Source organism: Neolamprologus brichardi, chromosome 17 (assembly GCF_056152115.1).
Source record: "Neolamprologus brichardi isolate AB-2024 chromosome 17, ASM5615211v1, whole genome shotgun sequence".
Lineage (NCBI taxonomy): Eukaryota > Metazoa > Chordata > Actinopteri > Cichliformes > Cichlidae > Neolamprologus > Neolamprologus brichardi.
Window position 1 is genome coordinate 14,638,232 of NC_142120.1, and position 16,511 is coordinate 14,654,742.

Below are 16,511 nucleotides of genomic sequence, written 5' to 3' on the forward strand. Positions count from 1 at the left end.
AATAAATGACTGATCTGAGTTCTTCTTCCGACACTGGCAACTGGCAAAACAAACCCTGCACGGTGATGCTTGTAAATATAAGTAGCTGATGTTTTCAGCTCATTTTAATCATCTGCGGCGGTGGGATTTCTAAAGGTGATTTTGCACTTTAGTCAGAGGAAGAGTCATACGGATCTCACAAATGCAGCTATAAACGGCTGACCATATCTGTGACACTGACTCAACTCGAGACCTGTCCCCAGGGTGTGTGCTGCAAGTAGGAGAACGTATACCCTGTATGCAGAAAGCATCGAGATGACTAAGCATGAAGCCTGCTGCCTCTGGCACCGTGTAGACATGTTCCATTCTGTCAGAGCTCTGCAGCACATAGGCACTGTTTCACACGGTCAACCCCCCCAACCACCTCTTGGCCTGCACAATGGGAATTTTAGTGGCTCAGTTATACCAAGCACTGGCTGCAACTGCAATGTTTTTGGTCCTCTCAGGTAATTCACATACACACACGCACACACATATATATGTATATATATATATATATATTTGTGGTTTGGAGCATCAAATACATAACATAATGGGAGGTTTAATACCCAAGAATAGTTTTAATAGTGGTTAAATAGACAGAATACATAAAATAAAAGATGATTGTGTCACCCAAATGAGAAAAAAATGCATTGAGTGTTCTTCAAGAATGACTCATAAACAGCTATATCAGGAAAATGCACACCAGATCTCAATGCAGGTATTTCCCCAAACAGCAAATATCTCAGCTAAGCAGTCACTTCAGACCAACCCCCCAGTACCAGTGAGTGTGTTCACAGTGTGTGTGGTCTGAGATGGAAAACCCTTTCCTGTATAAAGTCTTCAACGCCACCTACTGGTTAACAGAAATTCATTTGCTGGTTGAGCTCAGTGAGGTCAGGAAAAAATATAGACTATAAAACCTTTCACGTTGTAGAAAAAGGTCAGAAATTCCCATGAAATACTTCCATAAAATCAATGCATTCCATATTTTATTGCACCATGTCCCCTGATTTCTTTGCACCCATCCACTCAGCCAGAAAGTTCAGGCCGTGGCCTCCATTCTTCTGAATCTCTTCTGTACATTAACATGTACGCCGTTCTACTGCAACAAAAGAAGAAGAAAGAAAACAATGAAGCATTCTTATATAGCAAACGGCAACATAAATAAGGAAGGAATCAAAGGAAACCACGATGGCATTTTCAATTCACATGACAGGAAAAGTGAAACTAAAACTTCCAGGTGTTTTCCAGAAACCAGCTTGTTGTTGAAAGACAAGACAACACGACGGACATGACGGATTTCCTCTGTTTAGGGGTTCAAAAGTTTGAGAGTGTTCGTGGCGAAAAACACAATCACCTCCTAGTCTTTAATCAAGACCACGGAGCAGAGAATAAGACTTTGTCTAAAAATCTAAAGCTCCTTCTGCACGGAAAAAGATGAAAGCTCCATTATGTCAGCAGGAGTCAAGCAAATGGGGCTTTAAATGTTATTATTAAAATCTCTGATTTAACTCTGAAAAGAAGTGGAAGCCAGTTAAAGTGTGATCAAATGGGAGTCACATGTTTGGTTAGTCCTTGCTCTAGGCATGGCTGTTGTTTTACAGGGATTTTTTGAAGGTGAGAGCCCGAATGCAAAAAATTCTCTGAACAGATCTCCTTCATATTTCTCGGAATTATTTTAACTGTAGGAAACATGAATGGTGAAGTCACTAAGCACCTTATAGTTGCATTCTTTCTAACAGTCAGCAGGGGCGACTCTTCTGGATGCAGAAGAGCAGGGTTGTCGGTGTCATTTTACAGCCCACATTGATCTTAAGTGTGTCGGAGAAGTGAATCTGCCCTTACTGTCAGTGTAAAAAAGTTTAATTAGCCAGTTAATCCCTAAAATATCTCAATATAAGAAAAAGAGGTGCAATTCCAACAGTATTTCCTCAATTTTTCTATGTGATGAAGACATGAAATAAATCTGTCAGTACTATCAGTTCTGGTAGCTCATTGCTCACACTGTCCTGTAATTATGAAACAGAAAGTTTGCGTTAATTCACCGAGAATACTTTTTCATTTAGTTCTTTTTCAGTAGGAAAAATTGTAAAATTTGTGAAAATACAGTTAAAATTCTGAAAATGTACATCCTCCTTCACATTTTCTAAAACTGTCCAGTGGGAGTCTTTGCCAGGCTGATTCTGGCCCTCGGGCCTTATATTTGAGAAAAATGATGTCGCTATGATGATGTGTGACCGGTCCAGTAGAGGTCCCAACTAAACAGGGAATATCAGGGAAAGGGATACGCACATATCCAGATTCATCTGGACCAAAAGGACCCAAAAGTGTAAAGTATTTAACGACGCAGCTGCCAGTTTGACATATGAGGCTAGGTGAATTAGGCCTAAACGATACAGCTTAACAGCTCCTGTCAGGCTGTCTCAGCTGAACTTCAACTCCAGAACCCGTCGGTCGATTTTTTTAATCAAGATGTACAGGCAGTAAGATGAATAAGATATAGACACAAATTTCAAACCGGAACTGCTCAATGATAGATGAAAACAGGCAATACATGGTATGATCCCATTTTGGAGTATCACAACAAACTAAGAACTAAATAATTTCAACACTGTGTCCTTTGAACTGGACAGAAAGGACGTTTATGGGCAGATTTGTCATTTCTTCTTAAAAGAGATAAAAGAAAAAAATGATGATGCACAACTATTAAAGATCGCCATGGCTGCAGGTAAACAAACAAACAAAGAAAGCTTAATGGTAGCTTCAGAAGATGTCTTTTCATAAATATAGCAAATTCAATGTGATCAACAGAAAAAGTGCTGCAGGGGAATGAAGGACCTATAAACTAGAGGAAATGGGACGGTTAGAAATAGATGGACTGCTGCAGGTTCTTCTTGCAAACTAAATGTAGGTGCTCTGATAATAATAGATGAATATCCTTGGAATATATCCGTAATTTATATTTGCCAAAAAGTGGAAGACTAAAAGCTAAAAGTTGCTTTTTTTTTTGGGGGGGGGGGGGGGGGGGGGGTTGTACAGTGTTAATTCTGCGGCACGCGCTGTCTGGTTAGCTCTGTCACCTCACAGGAAACAGGTCTTGGTTTGAATCCACCGGCTGAAGAATTAAACCTTTCTGCGTGGACACTGCTTGTGCAGAGAGGGGGAACCTTCAGAAGATCATTAACGCCGTTCGGGAGATCGCTGGATACTCTCTGCCCTCCTGCTACCTCAGCAGAGCCAGAAACATTTTTTAAAACCATGACATCCTCCTGGCTCTCACCTGTACAACCTCTTGCCCTTTAGTAGGCGCTACAGATCCCTCAAATCAAAGAAAGGCCGACTCTGAAGCAACTACCGCCTTATCTTCCACTCCTGCAATAATTTCCCGTCTGTGTAATATCAGCCAACTCAGTGAGCAGTGTCTTACATTTTTGGAATACTCTACTCATATTGGTGAAGTCACTGAACTCGTTCCTTCTTTTTATATTTACTGTGCAAATGACTGTTTGTTTTTTGTTTTTTTCTCTTTGCATCTGTAAGTGCAGCCATGTAATATATTTACCCACAAAAACATACGATAAAAGACTTCTAATTCTAAAACTAGACATCACGTCCGATCCACACCTCAGTGACGCCTTTTTTTCCAAAAACTAAGACCACGACCAGCGAAATGCTGAAAATGATGCTTTGAAATGTCTGACCTCATCGTGGCTACATCCTTCAGCCTGTGGTCTCTCCACACCTTCCTCTTTAAGAACAACACACTGACATTTTGACAAAGTCGCGAGTTAGATGAGACTTTTGATATCACTCTCACGTCTGTGTTATATATAAAAAGTTGAAAGAAGCTACTGGGATGTTTGTTCAGCCTTTGCCATCGTCATCTTGGCATTTTGAGGGTGGATCTGACTGAGAAACTGAGAAACCACACAGTCATATGGCAACAGCCTGTTAAAATAAAGCAGGCCTTTACTGTGACTCTAATGTGGATCATAACTTAACCAACAGCCTGTTTTATTCAGTAAAGTAGAAAGTAGCACTAACGTCTCCAGGAAAGCGTTTCTAAAGTCTTTTTGCAACCAGGAGAGTCAAAATAAAGCAAGGTGCTTCGGTGCCCATCATTTATGTACAGTCTATTATTTATGTACTAAGTAGCTGGTGACAGGATAGCAAAAAGTCTAACTACCTCCTTTCTCCAGATATTCAGACCAAAATCAGACTGACTAGGTTAAAATGTATCCTCATTAAGCTTTGACGAGCCATTTCCAGCTGCTGTGGACAGCTTCATGTTTATGAGTGTAAAACGTCTGAGAGGACTTCATGACCCCCTGTACAGTCAGAAACTGGGCATTTTACCTGTGTCTTCCTCCATATGTTCTCTGCACTTCTTCCCAGGAGGTCTGTGGATTTGAATGAGAATCAGACAGAAAATTCATCAGAAATTTGCAATTCAATAAAAAGCACAGAGGGGAAAAAGTTACATCCCTCTCTCCCTTTGATATCTGCAGATACTTTCACATCAAACTGTATACTGTGATTATTTGTAATTATTTTTTAGATCCGATGTACCCGCTGTACGTAGCTATCATCTGCATAGTACCAGCACTCGTTCTCCCTGTGGCGGACGTAAGCAGTATAGTGCCCACACATTGCATAACCAGAGTGCACGACCACTGCGTACAAGGTGTACCTGCACTCATTCTGGAAGAAAAACAAATAAATAATCAGAGTATTCACATGCAAAAGATGCAATATTGACGTAAAAAAGAATTCAGACGTACCTGTGCAAAGTTTGCGGAGAACACATGTTGGAGACTCTGGGAGAAATCAAAGGTTTCTGGGAAAGAAACCCTGCAGTCAAGTTTGTGTGTGGAACCGCGGCTGTTCCGAAATCGCTTCAGGTTCATGCACAAGATACGAGGCAGTGAGAGGAGTTTGACACCCTGAACAAAACAAATGAGTGAATTTGAGTTCATGATTATGCTGGCAAATATGTTTCACCCACCCACTCTCATCCACTCATCCCACTCAGCTCTTTAAATATGTTTTTTTTCCTCAAAGATATTTTTATTAGATTGAAGCAACGAAGAAAAATAGATACACACAGATTTGTTATACAACAAGCAATTAGATTTCACAATGATTGTTTGAGCTGACATGATAGAATACAGATCAATGACACATTCACATATCTGATTTCATCGGAGCCTTTTCAATGTGTTTGATGGCAATTTAAACCTGAGTCTCACCTGTCTGGATGAGTTCTTAGTTCCACAGTGTGCACAAAAGCAGGAGTTTATGCCCTTGAGCTCCTGATGCTCAAAGAAGGAGTTCATGCAGCCCTCCTGAAAATATGACAAATGTAACAAAATAAATAGTGAGTAAAATAAACAGTGACAATGCAATACAGCTAAGGTTTGTAACCTAACAAGTCATATGTCATTCATTTGATCTTTTATGAGTGGTTCTGTGCTGGACTATTTGCTGGTGACTCTGATTTTTGTAATCCTTATAAACTTGTGCGTTTTCTCCGTCTTTGTGTTGTGTGGATTTATAACACCCCCCCCCCCCCCCCCCCCCCACCTCCATGTAATACTTCCCAGTTAGAAGTATTGCATATTAAAATGCTATGTTTTATTACACCCATATGATTGGATCAGGATTGGCTAAAATCTTTGGCTTCAATAAACTGTAAAATTTGAGATTTTAAGATACGGCCTCCAATAAAAGGGAAAAAATAGCAAACGGAGATAGTGTGTTTCCCAACAGTTTTAGTATTCTTACGCAAAAGAAGAAGAAGACCCACCAGAGAGTTGTCATCCTCCTTTACATAAAGCGGAAAACTGAGCATGTAGCTGGTTTCGGTTTGGATGGAGTTGCACTTTAAACACTGCAGGTGTGTCTCCACTGAAATCTTGTACAGATCCTGAATTTCCCCAGCCTTTCAGAGAGGGCAAATGCAAACAAACACTGTTGTAGATAACACATGCAGAAATGAATAATATTAGAGTAGTTTGATCGCAGTCCAACCAGAACTCTGTTGTCCATCTGCTGGTGAATGAGGTTGAGAATCGAGAGGAACACCTCATCTGCGTCATGCTGCACATTAACTGTAAAGCATCATTAGAAGGTGTGAAATAAGACACATCGGCAGGAGGTATTTTCTCTGCAAAAGCGTGGCTCTTACGTCGAAAGCGGTTTTGGTCCAGACAGTGGAGGAAGTCACGATGTGGAGCGAGCTGAGGAAGGTCACCCCGCATGGCCTCAAGAACTCTCTTTAGATGCAGCGCGACATTACGAGCATCTCCTCTCGCACCAGCTACATCCCACCTTTTAAAATTCATAAAAGCTTGTTAATATTGTAAACAGCCTTAGGATTTCCACAGTAAGTGGCACTACAACATCACTGAGTCAAGATGAAAGCAGCTGTAGTAATTCATGTGATTACCTTTCTAGCAGTTCTGCTATCTCCCAGGTAGCAGAGAAGGTCTGCAGCAAGCTGTTCACACAGCATGATAGACAATAGTTGGAGAGGCCTCTCATCCCTGTAAGAGTAACAAGGGTTAAATAACAGCCTGTGACACCGTGAATCAACCCACCAGAGTCCAGTGGGTGTGTGCACGTGTGAAAATAAATAAAAATGGAAAAGCACAGTCAGCTGTGGAGAACCCCACATTTTTTATATATATTCTATTAAAATAGCAAATCATGGTTTTAGAGATCACAGAGCGTGAGGCTTGTTCGGTTTATTAGTTTTAGGCCCCGTGTTGGGCAGATGTGGAGCAAGTTGACTTCACTTCACACAGACTCACGGTAAGTATTTTGGTTTCTGTGTCACTGAAATATGGCTGACCTGAGGGTCAAATGCAACAACAGACAAAAGAGCATTTATGAACCAGTCATAAATTTATGAGGTTTAAAGAGTTATTTTGAGGTGCAGAAATCCTCTAAAGGTTTGTGAAACAGCATAACCACCTCCTTAACAACCCAGTATGATAAATATGAGTAAATATGAACATGATTATGATCAGATAGCTGTCTGATCATATTCATAGTCACACAATAAAGATCATTTGTGAATGTTTTTGAATTTCTAGTCCTTTGATCTCGTGTTATTGGAGCAACATGTAATAAAAATATTGATTACAGATTTTAGTCCAAAAACTAGTTTTAAAGTCATATTTCACAGTTATATGACTATTAGCACAGTTTAAACAAATCAGCCAGTAAACAATTAGATTATACAGTCACCAGACACTTTATTAGGTACACCTTTTCAACTGCATGTTAACTCATATATCTGATCAGCCAATCACAAGTCGGCAGCTCTGAGCATTTAGACATGTAGACGTGGTCGAGTCGACCTGCTGAAGTAAAAATGGAGTTACAAAGTGGGAAACAAAGGTGATTTTAGTGACTTTTAACATGGCATGGTTGTTAGTCTGAGTGTTTCAGAAACTGCTGATATACTGTGATTTTCCCACACGGCCATCCCTAGAGTTTACAGAGAATGGTCTGTAAAGTTTGATGTCAGAGGTCATAAGAGAACGACCAGACTGCTTCAAGCTGATTAGAAGAGTAGAAACAGCAACTCAAATATTCACTAAAATTAGGTAACCAACATGAAACTGAGGCTATACTTCACACACTTCACCAAAATTGGACAATACATAACTGGAAAAACGTTTTCTAGTCAGATGAGTCTTGATTTCTGTTGCACGAAAGCATGGCTTTATCCTGTCTGCCTTGTATCAACAGTTCAGGCTGCTGGTGGAGAGGGAGTGATGTGGGGGGTATTGTCTTTGGCCCTATAGCACCAGCTGAGCATCATTTAAATCCACAGCCTACCTGAGTGTTGTTGCTGACCATGTCCATCTCTTAATGACAACCGTGTACCCATCTTCTGATACCTGCCTCGGGCAGGTTAACGCACCATGTCGCAAAGCTCAAATCATCTCAAACTGGTTTCTTGAACGTGACGATGAGTTCACTGTACTCAAATGGCCTCCACGGTCACCAGTTCTCAATCCAGTAGAGCACATTTGGGATGTGGTGGAACAGAGATTCCCATCATGGATGCAAAGCCAACAGATTTGGAGCAAATGTGCGATGCTGTCATGTGAGCAAAGTTTCCAGCGCCACCAAGATGTACCTAATAAAGTGGCTGTGAGCGCATTTTTGGCACACTGTGCACTACATTGTTCATGACCGAGAAAGCACTACAGCTTTAGAAAGTTAACTGACTAAAATAATTTTTCCTATCTGTGAATAAAACTTGACTTCAAAATTGTTCCGTTTTTATTTACTGTGAAATTAATAACGAGTGCATCTACGAATCGTTGAGGAGCTTAATCGTATTTAACAAGCATCTCGTGCATTTCGCTGAAGTAGGACCTTTAAACTAGTATTTATAGTTCTCAAGCAAACAGGAAATAATATAAAAACATCACCATCGGGTTGAGAATGATCCGCTTACCAAATAAGCGATTCTCCAGAGTAAGTCTAGAAACGAAATGGTAGATCCCAGACATCAGTGCAGCCTTCTGCTCTTCTTCAGGGTCTCAGGACGGTCACTAAACCAACAGAGGGTCGAGCGTTTGTTGTACTTCACCCCACTGTAAACATCAGCGCCACAGAAACAGTTCCCAGCAAGTTTCATTTTACACCTTTCTCTTCGCTTTGCTGGAAACGAAACTCACAAACTGTCATGCGCAAACCGGCTGGAACTATGACGTCGACATGTTACGGCAATCACGTCGGCGCTACACAGCATTGGTGACACATGGGTCCAGATTATCTCCACAGTCACAGGCAGTACTCTGTACTCGAATACTTAAGTATTTTTAAGTATTTCCACTGTGCGCAACTTTATAATAATACTTCTCACCTGTACCCAGGGGCGTGTCCAAAGAGGGGGGCAATGAGTGACCCCAGCCCCACTTTAAAATTGCAATTAAAATTATGTGACTTTTACATTAAAAAAAAGACCCCCCTTTTTTTTTTAAACATGCATGCAGAACTGTATGAATTACAGATAATATATTCTGATTTCCTGCAGCACCACCTTTTCTAAACTTGAGGGACATGTACGTTTACCTGAACACTTTTATTCTACTTTTTTTTTTACTCTTTTAGCTACTTGTAAGCTTTCAGAAAACAACTTAAACATTTAGATTTTATAACTGCTTAACAGTGCTGCATACGATTCAACTTAATAGATCTTCACATAAATTAAATTCAAATTTTCACAACAGGAATATAAGATTATAAAAAAGTAAGTTTTTCCCTCTTTAAATTTTTACTGATGATACTTTTGGAAAGGCCTGACAGCATGTTAAGTAACCGGTTACTTAACTACCCATCCATCCATCCATTTTTTTAAATACGGTGACTGGATTCTGTCCTATTACACACACTGTCACATCCACACATATAATTCAAAATTATAATTCCAAATTGATTAAGCTTCAAAATTTTAAGGTTCATTTATGAGAATTATCAATAAAATAATACATAAGAACAGTCACAGGGACACTTAAATGCAAAACAAATATCTTCACTTTGACATTGAAAGTACATTTTCTTGAGATCCAATCCTGTGAAAAACTAAGTACAATCTGACAGCTTCCATTTGAATTAAGAGGGTAACATGTTGATAATGCAATTGATTAATTGATCATGACCACTTCTATAAAAGCTGAGGTTTTGGCAGTTTGCTAGAATGGAGCATTCTGGTGTGTTAACACAGCGCCAAGGAGGAAAAAGTCATCTCTGTCCACCTTTCACACCTATTAACGTTGTTGTCAAATGTCGTAATTGTGGAGGAACGAGTTAAAAAAGTAACTGCGGCTTCCCATCGATCTGGAAAAGGTTATTGGGTCATTTCCAAACAATCTGAAGTGCATCATTTTGCAGTGAGAACAATTATTCACAACTGGAAAACATTCAAAGCGGTCGCCAGTCTTCTCAGGAGTAAACGTCCCAGCAAGTCCAGACCCAGTGCATGATCTTGGATGTGCAAACAACTACATCCCAGACTCTACCGGCCTCAGTTAGCATGTCAAATGCAACACTTCTAGAAATGTCCTTTGGAGAGACGAGACCAAAGCAATGTTTGGCTGTAATGCAGAGCACCACGTTTGTTGACAACCAGACACAGATCAGGACAAACACCTTGTGTCATGCACAGTGGCAGAGGGGTCATGGTTTAGGCTTGTTTTGCAGCCACAGGACCTCAGCACATTGCAGTATACACAACTTAAACTGACTATTATAACTATTGTTATAATCATTTAACAAATTTCATATTCCTACAGTGATACACTGACTGCAACTGTTTCCTTACCCCTATTCATCATTCTAGATACTCTGACCCAGAACAGTGAGTCACTTCCCAGACTTAAAAAAGGAATGAAAAAAAAACACATCAGACTCTTGATGACTCATTTGTTGATTTGAGATGGACAAACAAAGGATGTATTAGTGAGGAGCTGGGCAGAATTCATGGGAAGCTGTCATGTGAGCTGAAGAGTCTGCAGCTTAAAAAAAATGCAAGTATTCCTGGAATGAGTACTTTAAATGTTTTATAGATCTGAGGTGAATATCATCCATGTTGTCTTACAAACAGTCCTTAGAGAATTCATTTAAAATGATAGACCAAGCATATTCAGTCCTCTACAGTCCTTTGCTCTGAGTGACTGCCTGATAATACGGTGCAAACATGGCGTTCCACATCTGTTTGAGCAGCTGCAGAAGTTTAGAAATCCACATGAACGCAGACGGGAGAGCTGCAGGTAAAAAAAGCACAACAGAAACGCATTTACAGTCACTTTTATTTTAACTTCTAAAAGACGATGACGTACCAGCAGAACTAAGGAACGTTTCACCCAACCTGGATCCATCCGAAAAAACAGCATGTAGAGGAGGATGGCAGTCAGAAAGATTCTCCGGAAAGGGAATGAGCCAGAGCCAATCATCAGGAGTTTTCGGTATAAAAACCTGATCACAGCCTCAAGTTTATGGACTAAAGTACCTGCAGAACAAAAGCAAAATCACAAACAGTTAACAGTTTCAGTCTTTTTTAGGCCGCTTGGTGTAATGCATCTTATAAGGGCTGAGGCTGAAGTGTCAGACCTTGGGATGAGACAGGATGTTCGGTGACGTCAGAGCTTCCACTCATCCTGGGATTTAGAGGAGGGTCTTGATTTTGTCGCTCTTTTTCTTCTATGATATCCAGCGCTGTCTGTCTGTGTTCTTCTGTGAAGGCGCTGCTAAAAACCTCGCCTCTGATCAGCTCCCGAGCCTCGTCTGCCTCTCCCAGCGGCACAAGGACATGCAGCAGGTACAGCTCTGCCACCGTCCCGAAGCTAGTCGCCCTGCTGTTGGACGGGTAGTGTAACCAGGCTCTGGTCACCTCCTGCATTACAGCAGGCTCACCCACCTTGGAGTAAAGAAGTATACTGCCAAAATGAGACACAAAATCACATTAGTTAGTATTTTATTGACATTTTTAAAGAAAAAAATCCTAAATAGTTAATGCAATACTTTTCTAAACCCCTTATGTTAAAGCTTAAAGTCTACACGTGAGTCAAATCTTGTTCGTCTGACTTAAAATCCCCTGTGGTGTTCAAGTATATCTTTCAATTTATTGTAAAACAAACAAACACATCACACCTTTTAGCAGAAATAAGTTATTTTGGGTGTCCTTCACTCTTTAATTCTGAGAATGATGGCACCACACATATCACCATCAGTCCCAGAAGTCAGAGGCTTAAGTAGGAAACATGGCGTTCCTAAGTATTGGCACAGTATCTGGGAACCTTGGCTCCAAATTTATGGATATGAAGGCGTGATAAATGTCTGTTTTGTTACTAGAACAGGGCACTTTTATGTAGGATTTTTTTGAGTTTATCACCCATTTCCAGTCGTTGTCCAAATATTTCAAAAAGCCAACCATTTTTCATTGGACCTACCCACTGACATAATAGATTTGGGATTATAGTCTCCAATTTTGCCTGCTGAAGAGCTTTGGAGGGCATACACTTTGGACTTCACAGACTTTATAGTTTTTCCTACAGATAAAGACCTCTTCCATAGCCATTCAGACCTCAGCAAAGCAATTGAGTAATAAATAAAAGTTCGTTTTTTTCTTACACTTTGTACAACAGTGTGGGCTTTCACAAATGTGACCTCATTAGATAAAAAAAATATGGCTCATCAAGTCAAAACTTCTAGTTTTCTATTTATGGGACAGTCTGGGCAATGAGCTAGCAGAACTCGCTCTGTCATTTTACACATTTATTCATTTAAGCCTAAATAATTGTGATGACAGATGTCTTTTATTTACTACAACAACATTTCTTTATCACAAAAGGCTGAAGTCATTAATATAAGGTTTGATTATAACAGCACTCAGAATGAAGCAGAAAAACACAGCTCCTATAAGTGATTTCAAACAGCTATTCTTTTGAAATTCAGCATCTGAGAGACTTTATACTGATTGAGTGAAACCCTCTTAATCTAAATTGAGATCCGTCAGTAAAAAACAGTGAGTTGTTCATGTCTTTTAAAAGATTTATTTTTAAACGTCGTTATTAGTAAGTTTGTCATATTTGAATATTTCTGTTATTTGTAATTACATTTTATTTTCATTTTTAATTCATGATTAATTATATAATTAATGATGGATCAAATGTGCTGATTGAAAAAACATGTCTTGGAGAATTTGCATATTTGAACTCTAATACAATTTGTATTTTATACTTTATTTCATATTGCGTCCACCTGCCCAAAGGCTGGTGATCAATAGATCACTGTGTAATAATAATAATAATAATAATAATAATAATAATACAACTCTTTCCTCACCACATCTGCATGATCTTCACTGGTATTTTCTCCTGCTCATACTGTTGCAGAACCCAGCAGAGGATATCACGCCACTGATTGAGCTCAGCCAGAGCCTGAATCCCTAAGATGCAGAAACCAGCCTTGAGCTCTGCACATCTGCAGGAACATTAAAGACGTTTCTGTTATAACACAAACATCCAATCTTCCAGTTAAACATGTGCGTGAAGCTTCAGGACCCTCACCTGCTGTCCTCGGGCTCCAGGCCGGCGAGACTCTCCAGACCGCTGAGACATGTGTCAAAAGCCGCTTGGAAGTCTCTGTGCACCATCATTTGTTCTGCAGCCGACTCCAGCGTGTTGAACATCTGGGTCACAGCAGCAGAGAGCGGAGGGCTGGCGGCCTGGAAGCTGTTCATGACTCCCGGATGAACTTAAAACAAACCCAACAAACACTCAAAGGGTTTAAAGTACTTTAGCTTGCAGCTAAGCACGAAGTTCTCCACAACGGTTTGTTTACCTTCCGTTTAGCTTCCTGGTATTAGCCCACTGTCCAATCAGACGCCACAGTCTTCAGAATGTCCGAGGCAGCCAATCGTATTGCAGCTCTTTCCAAAGCACGTGATTCATTTTTTCCCAAGCTTCTAAACACGTGTGCGGAGTAGAAGAGTGTGTTGTTCACACAGTTTAAGCGTCAAAAAGCTCATCTGCTGCTTCTGTGAAAAGTAAGCCACACTTGTATGTCATATAGTGGATTAATGATCACACCTGTATGAGTTTAGTGAGGAAAAGAGGCTATTTTTGTGTGTTTTTAAGACTGGTGCCTCACTAGGAGTTGGGTAGCTAACTTGCTAGGCTTATTGTGACGGCCAGTATCGTGTAACTAAACGGAATTAACAGCATTTTACCATTTCTTTTTGGAGGGGGGTGGATGATGATGATGTAGTGCTGTAAATGTTCAACAGACCAAACGCTAAAGTTTATCACCGAAGCTGCTCATTCCCGTTTTGTTGAGATTTAACAGCTAAGTGGATTCGCTAATCCTAACTTGCCTATAAAGTCCTTAGGTTTACGTTATTAATCATGGAAGGAAAATTGTAGTACTGCACTTGTCGGCCACTTTGTGGCACATCACACAGGTACATCTGTTTACGATTCAGCCAATCACGCGGCAGCAACTCGGTGGATTTAGTGAAATGTGAAAGAAAGGTGATGTAGGCGAGTTTGAATGCGGCATAGTAGACTGTTTAAGAAGATGCTGATCTGCTGGGATTTATAATATTTTTAATATCAGTGTTTGGTACTAAAGACCAGCTCAATATTTATAGAGGTGTAGAAGAAGACTGAATGCGTAATCAGTTTTATTTAGACTTCTCTCCCAGGTTTACTTAACTTTATTAGTTAGTTTGTAAAGATGTTGCACAGTTTATTTTCATTCTGGGTTTTTTTTGTTAGTAGTATTACTAAAAAAAAAAAACGTTATAAATGGATTTTTTTTCATTCTACTTACCTACACAAATACATGTCATATTTAAATAATATACATCGTCTTGAGGTTCTTAAAAGTAAATCATAGATTAATTAAAATTCAAACATCCTCCTGAATCCCGGGCTTCAGCTCAGGCAGTGTGGAAGAAATCGGCAGTCATTGGCGAGACATGTCGCCTCAGACCATCCATTTGTCTTCTCTTGTTTTTACTGTTGTGTGGTGTAAGGATACATGTGAAAGTCCTAAAAAAATGTGAACCCAAGTTTGCTTGACTGGTGATTTGTTAATGTCTTCGCAGCATCTTTAAAAATGGCAAAAAGCCTTCGGAGTAAATTTAAGCGAAAGATGCGGGCAGAGAAGAGAAAGAAGAACGCTCCAAAGGAGCTGAATCGTCTGAAACAAGCTCTGACCCTTGATAAGAAAGGAGAAGTCGCCATGACCGACATGCAGGAGATCGCCACAGTGGTGCCAGCTGAGAAGATAAAGAAGCAGGCCGACGTTAACATGGAGGAGGCAGAGCCCGATGGTAAGACAGTGAGCACCACAGTCAGCAGCCTTTATAATTTTGTTTTTGTTTTTAATTACGAGGTGATGTCACACCTTTTTCTGTGTCACATGTATCGTATCATGTGTGCGTGTCTGTGTGTCTGTGTTTCAGATGGCAAGATGGACATGGACAGCAAGCGCAACAAGAAAACTCTTCTGGATGAACATGGACAGTATCCGGCGTGGATGAGCCAGCGGCAGGCCAAGAAAATGAGGGGCAAACGATTGGGAAAGAAAGGTGGCAAGGGCAAGAAGAAGAAGAATGTTGCCTGGTAAACTACTAAATGGGAAGACCGTAATTCTAGCTTAAAGACTCTGGAAGCTAAAACACAGCATCCTTTTGTGATAAGTATTGTGTTTCTTAATTAAATTTCATTGTGTCTGGTGGATTTGAAGATTCCCGGGCTTTGCCACAGAGCCTGAGATCGTACAGAAGTTCACTGCAGAAACTGGTTTGTTCTCATGGAACAGCAAAACCCTCTCTGACTTGAGATCAGAGGACGGAAAACGTGTGTAGTGTGTCTGACTGCAGAAATGTGAGTGGTGCACGTGTATTCTCTGCCGCAAGTTAAAAGTCTCTAAACTCCCATAAAAAAATCTGTCCTGTGATTTATTCTGTTCACTTGTTCTTTTCATTTTCTTGACATCATGCAACTCTTTTGACACACTTCCAGTGGCTCCTGGAGGTGTGTCAAAAACAGAATTATTAGTATTTTAATATGATTTATAATTTCAATTGTTGTTTGTCATAACTTTAATTCATTACGCACATTCTTTACAATTCCAGTGCTGTGCAAAAGTGCATGGTGGATGCAGATGTGATGGTGCCTCTTTTATTGTGTACTTATTGTGTATTGTGTACCGGTTTCCTCTTTGTATGGACACACTGCATGCACAACATGCCGAGATATGCCGACAATCACCTCGTTGGTGCAAAACTCCTATTTCAAGCCCTTCACACTGTGTTATCTTTGCCGTTTTTCATACATTCAACTAAAGAAATGACAATAAATGACAGACTAGTAAACACAACTTAAAATTAGTTCATTGCTAAGTTGTCTGTTATGTGTATACACCTATCTTGAGTTAGGTGTGTGTGTGGGGGGGGGTTAAACTTGAATGATTCATAGGTCAGTGTTAAGTGTTTCAACAATCAAACAAATATTCCTCTAAATTGGTCGGGTACAATGACTGGGCTGAAAATGAGTTTAAAAAAAGCAGCCAAAGTCCAAAACTATGAAGCAGGTCAGAAGAACTAGTCAAGAGCACTTTAAAAAATTACAAGAAGGTCCGGCTCGTACAATATATTGAAAAGAAAAACTTTAACATTTCTTAAAATGTGCACCATAGGCTATGTCTATCATCTGGTGATTTATTTTTGCTATACCTGTGTAGCAGTGGCTGCTATGGAGGTATATCATAAAAGGCCAGACCTGTGTCTCCCCAGTTATAGCTCGTAAATTAAAAAATTAAATAAAGCGAACCAGGATCTTTCACCTGTCAGGTAATTGCCTGAATCGCTGCACAATAAAGTGACCTGTTTAATGCCAGTCCTTAGCCATAGTTAACGTGATACTGGCCTAATCTTTTTGCGAGGGTTTTCTACTTTT

The 16,511-nt window shown here is 40.1% G+C and overlaps 3 protein-coding genes across 7 annotated transcripts; 1 reads left to right on the forward strand and 2 right to left on the reverse strand.

Moving 5' to 3' along the window:
• Nucleotides 1-550: 550 nt before the first annotated feature.
• On the reverse strand, nucleotides 551-8,718 carry usp18 (ubiquitin specific peptidase 18). 4 transcript variants are annotated; one of them, XM_006780816.2, is made up of 10 exons: nucleotides 8,498-8,718; nucleotides 6,470-6,566; nucleotides 6,209-6,351; nucleotides 6,052-6,131; nucleotides 5,828-5,962; nucleotides 5,271-5,366; nucleotides 4,803-4,916; nucleotides 4,591-4,722; nucleotides 4,378-4,421; nucleotides 551-1,123 (listed from the first exon to the last, which is right to left on the reverse strand). In XM_006780816.2, exons 1-10 carry the CDS (start codon nucleotides 8,550-8,552, stop codon nucleotides 1,051-1,053), a joined length of 969 nt encoding a protein of 322 aa, XP_006780879.2. In that variant the 5' UTR covers nucleotides 8,553-8,718; the 3' UTR covers nucleotides 551-1,050. The 4 variants fall into 4 exon arrangements, with proteins under 4 accessions (XP_006780879.2, XP_006780878.2, XP_006780876.2 ...); XM_006780815.2 differs by having other exon boundaries at nucleotides 551-1,120; nucleotides 4,803-4,964; XM_006780813.2 differs by having other exon boundaries at nucleotides 4,803-4,964.
• A 773-nt stretch (nucleotides 8,719-9,491) lies between these two features.
• pex26 (peroxisomal biogenesis factor 26) lies at nucleotides 9,492-13,398 on the reverse strand. 2 transcript variants are annotated; one of them, XM_006780818.3, is made up of 5 exons: nucleotides 13,113-13,398; nucleotides 12,889-13,026; nucleotides 11,155-11,480; nucleotides 10,913-11,053; nucleotides 9,492-10,808 (listed from the first exon to the last, which is right to left on the reverse strand). In XM_006780818.3, exons 1-5 carry the CDS (start codon nucleotides 13,283-13,285, stop codon nucleotides 10,696-10,698), a joined length of 891 nt encoding a protein of 296 aa, XP_006780881.2. In that variant the 5' UTR covers nucleotides 13,286-13,398; the 3' UTR covers nucleotides 9,492-10,695. The 2 variants fall into 2 exon arrangements, with proteins under 2 accessions (XP_006780881.2, XP_006780880.1); XM_006780817.3 differs by having other exon boundaries at nucleotides 9,492-11,053.
• Nucleotides 13,399-13,467: 69 nt separating this feature from the next.
• llph (LLP homolog, long-term synaptic facilitation factor) lies at nucleotides 13,468-16,366 on the forward strand. Its single transcript, XM_006780819.3, has 3 exons — nucleotides 13,468-13,591; nucleotides 14,654-14,881; nucleotides 15,014-16,366. The coding sequence occupies exons 2-3, from the start codon at nucleotides 14,665-14,667 to the stop codon at nucleotides 15,175-15,177; spliced, it is 381 nt and encodes a 126-aa protein (XP_006780882.2). The 5' UTR covers nucleotides 13,468-13,591; nucleotides 14,654-14,664; the 3' UTR covers nucleotides 15,178-16,366.
• Nucleotides 16,367-16,511: the final 145 nt, after the last annotated feature.

Excerpts from the sequence above, each read along its gene's own strand:
- usp18 (XM_006780813.2), bottom strand. The coding sequence starts at position 8,552 with ATGTCTGGGATCTACCATTTCGTTTCTAGACTTACTCTGGAGAATCGC. Across the intron at positions 6,352-6,469 it reads ATAGCAGAACTGCTAGAAAG|GTGGGATGTAGCTGGTGCGA; the intron begins GTAATCACATGA and ends GAATTTTAAAAG. Across the intron at positions 4,723-4,802 it reads TCTCCGCAAACTTTGCACAG|AATGAGTGCAGGTACACCTT; the intron begins GTACGTCTGAAT and ends TTTTTCTTCCAG.
- pex26 (XM_006780817.3), bottom strand. The coding sequence starts at position 13,285 with ATGAACAGCTTCCAGGCCGCCAGCCCTCCGCTCTCTGCTGCTGTGACC. Across the intron at positions 13,027-13,112 it reads CTGGAGCCCGAGGACAGCAG|ATGTGCAGAGCTCAAGGCTG; the intron begins GTGAGGGTCCTG and ends ATGTTCCTGCAG. Across the intron at positions 11,481-12,888 it reads GTGAAGATCATGCAGATGTG|TATACTTCTTTACTCCAAGG; the intron begins GTGAGGAAAGAG and ends TCATTTTGGCAG.
- llph (XM_006780819.3), top strand. The coding sequence starts at position 14,665 with ATGGCAAAAAGCCTTCGGAGTAAATTTAAGCGAAAGATGCGGGCAGAG. Across the intron at positions 14,882-15,013 it reads GGAGGAGGCAGAGCCCGATG|ATGGCAAGATGGACATGGAC; the intron begins GTAAGACAGTGA and ends TCTGTGTTTCAG.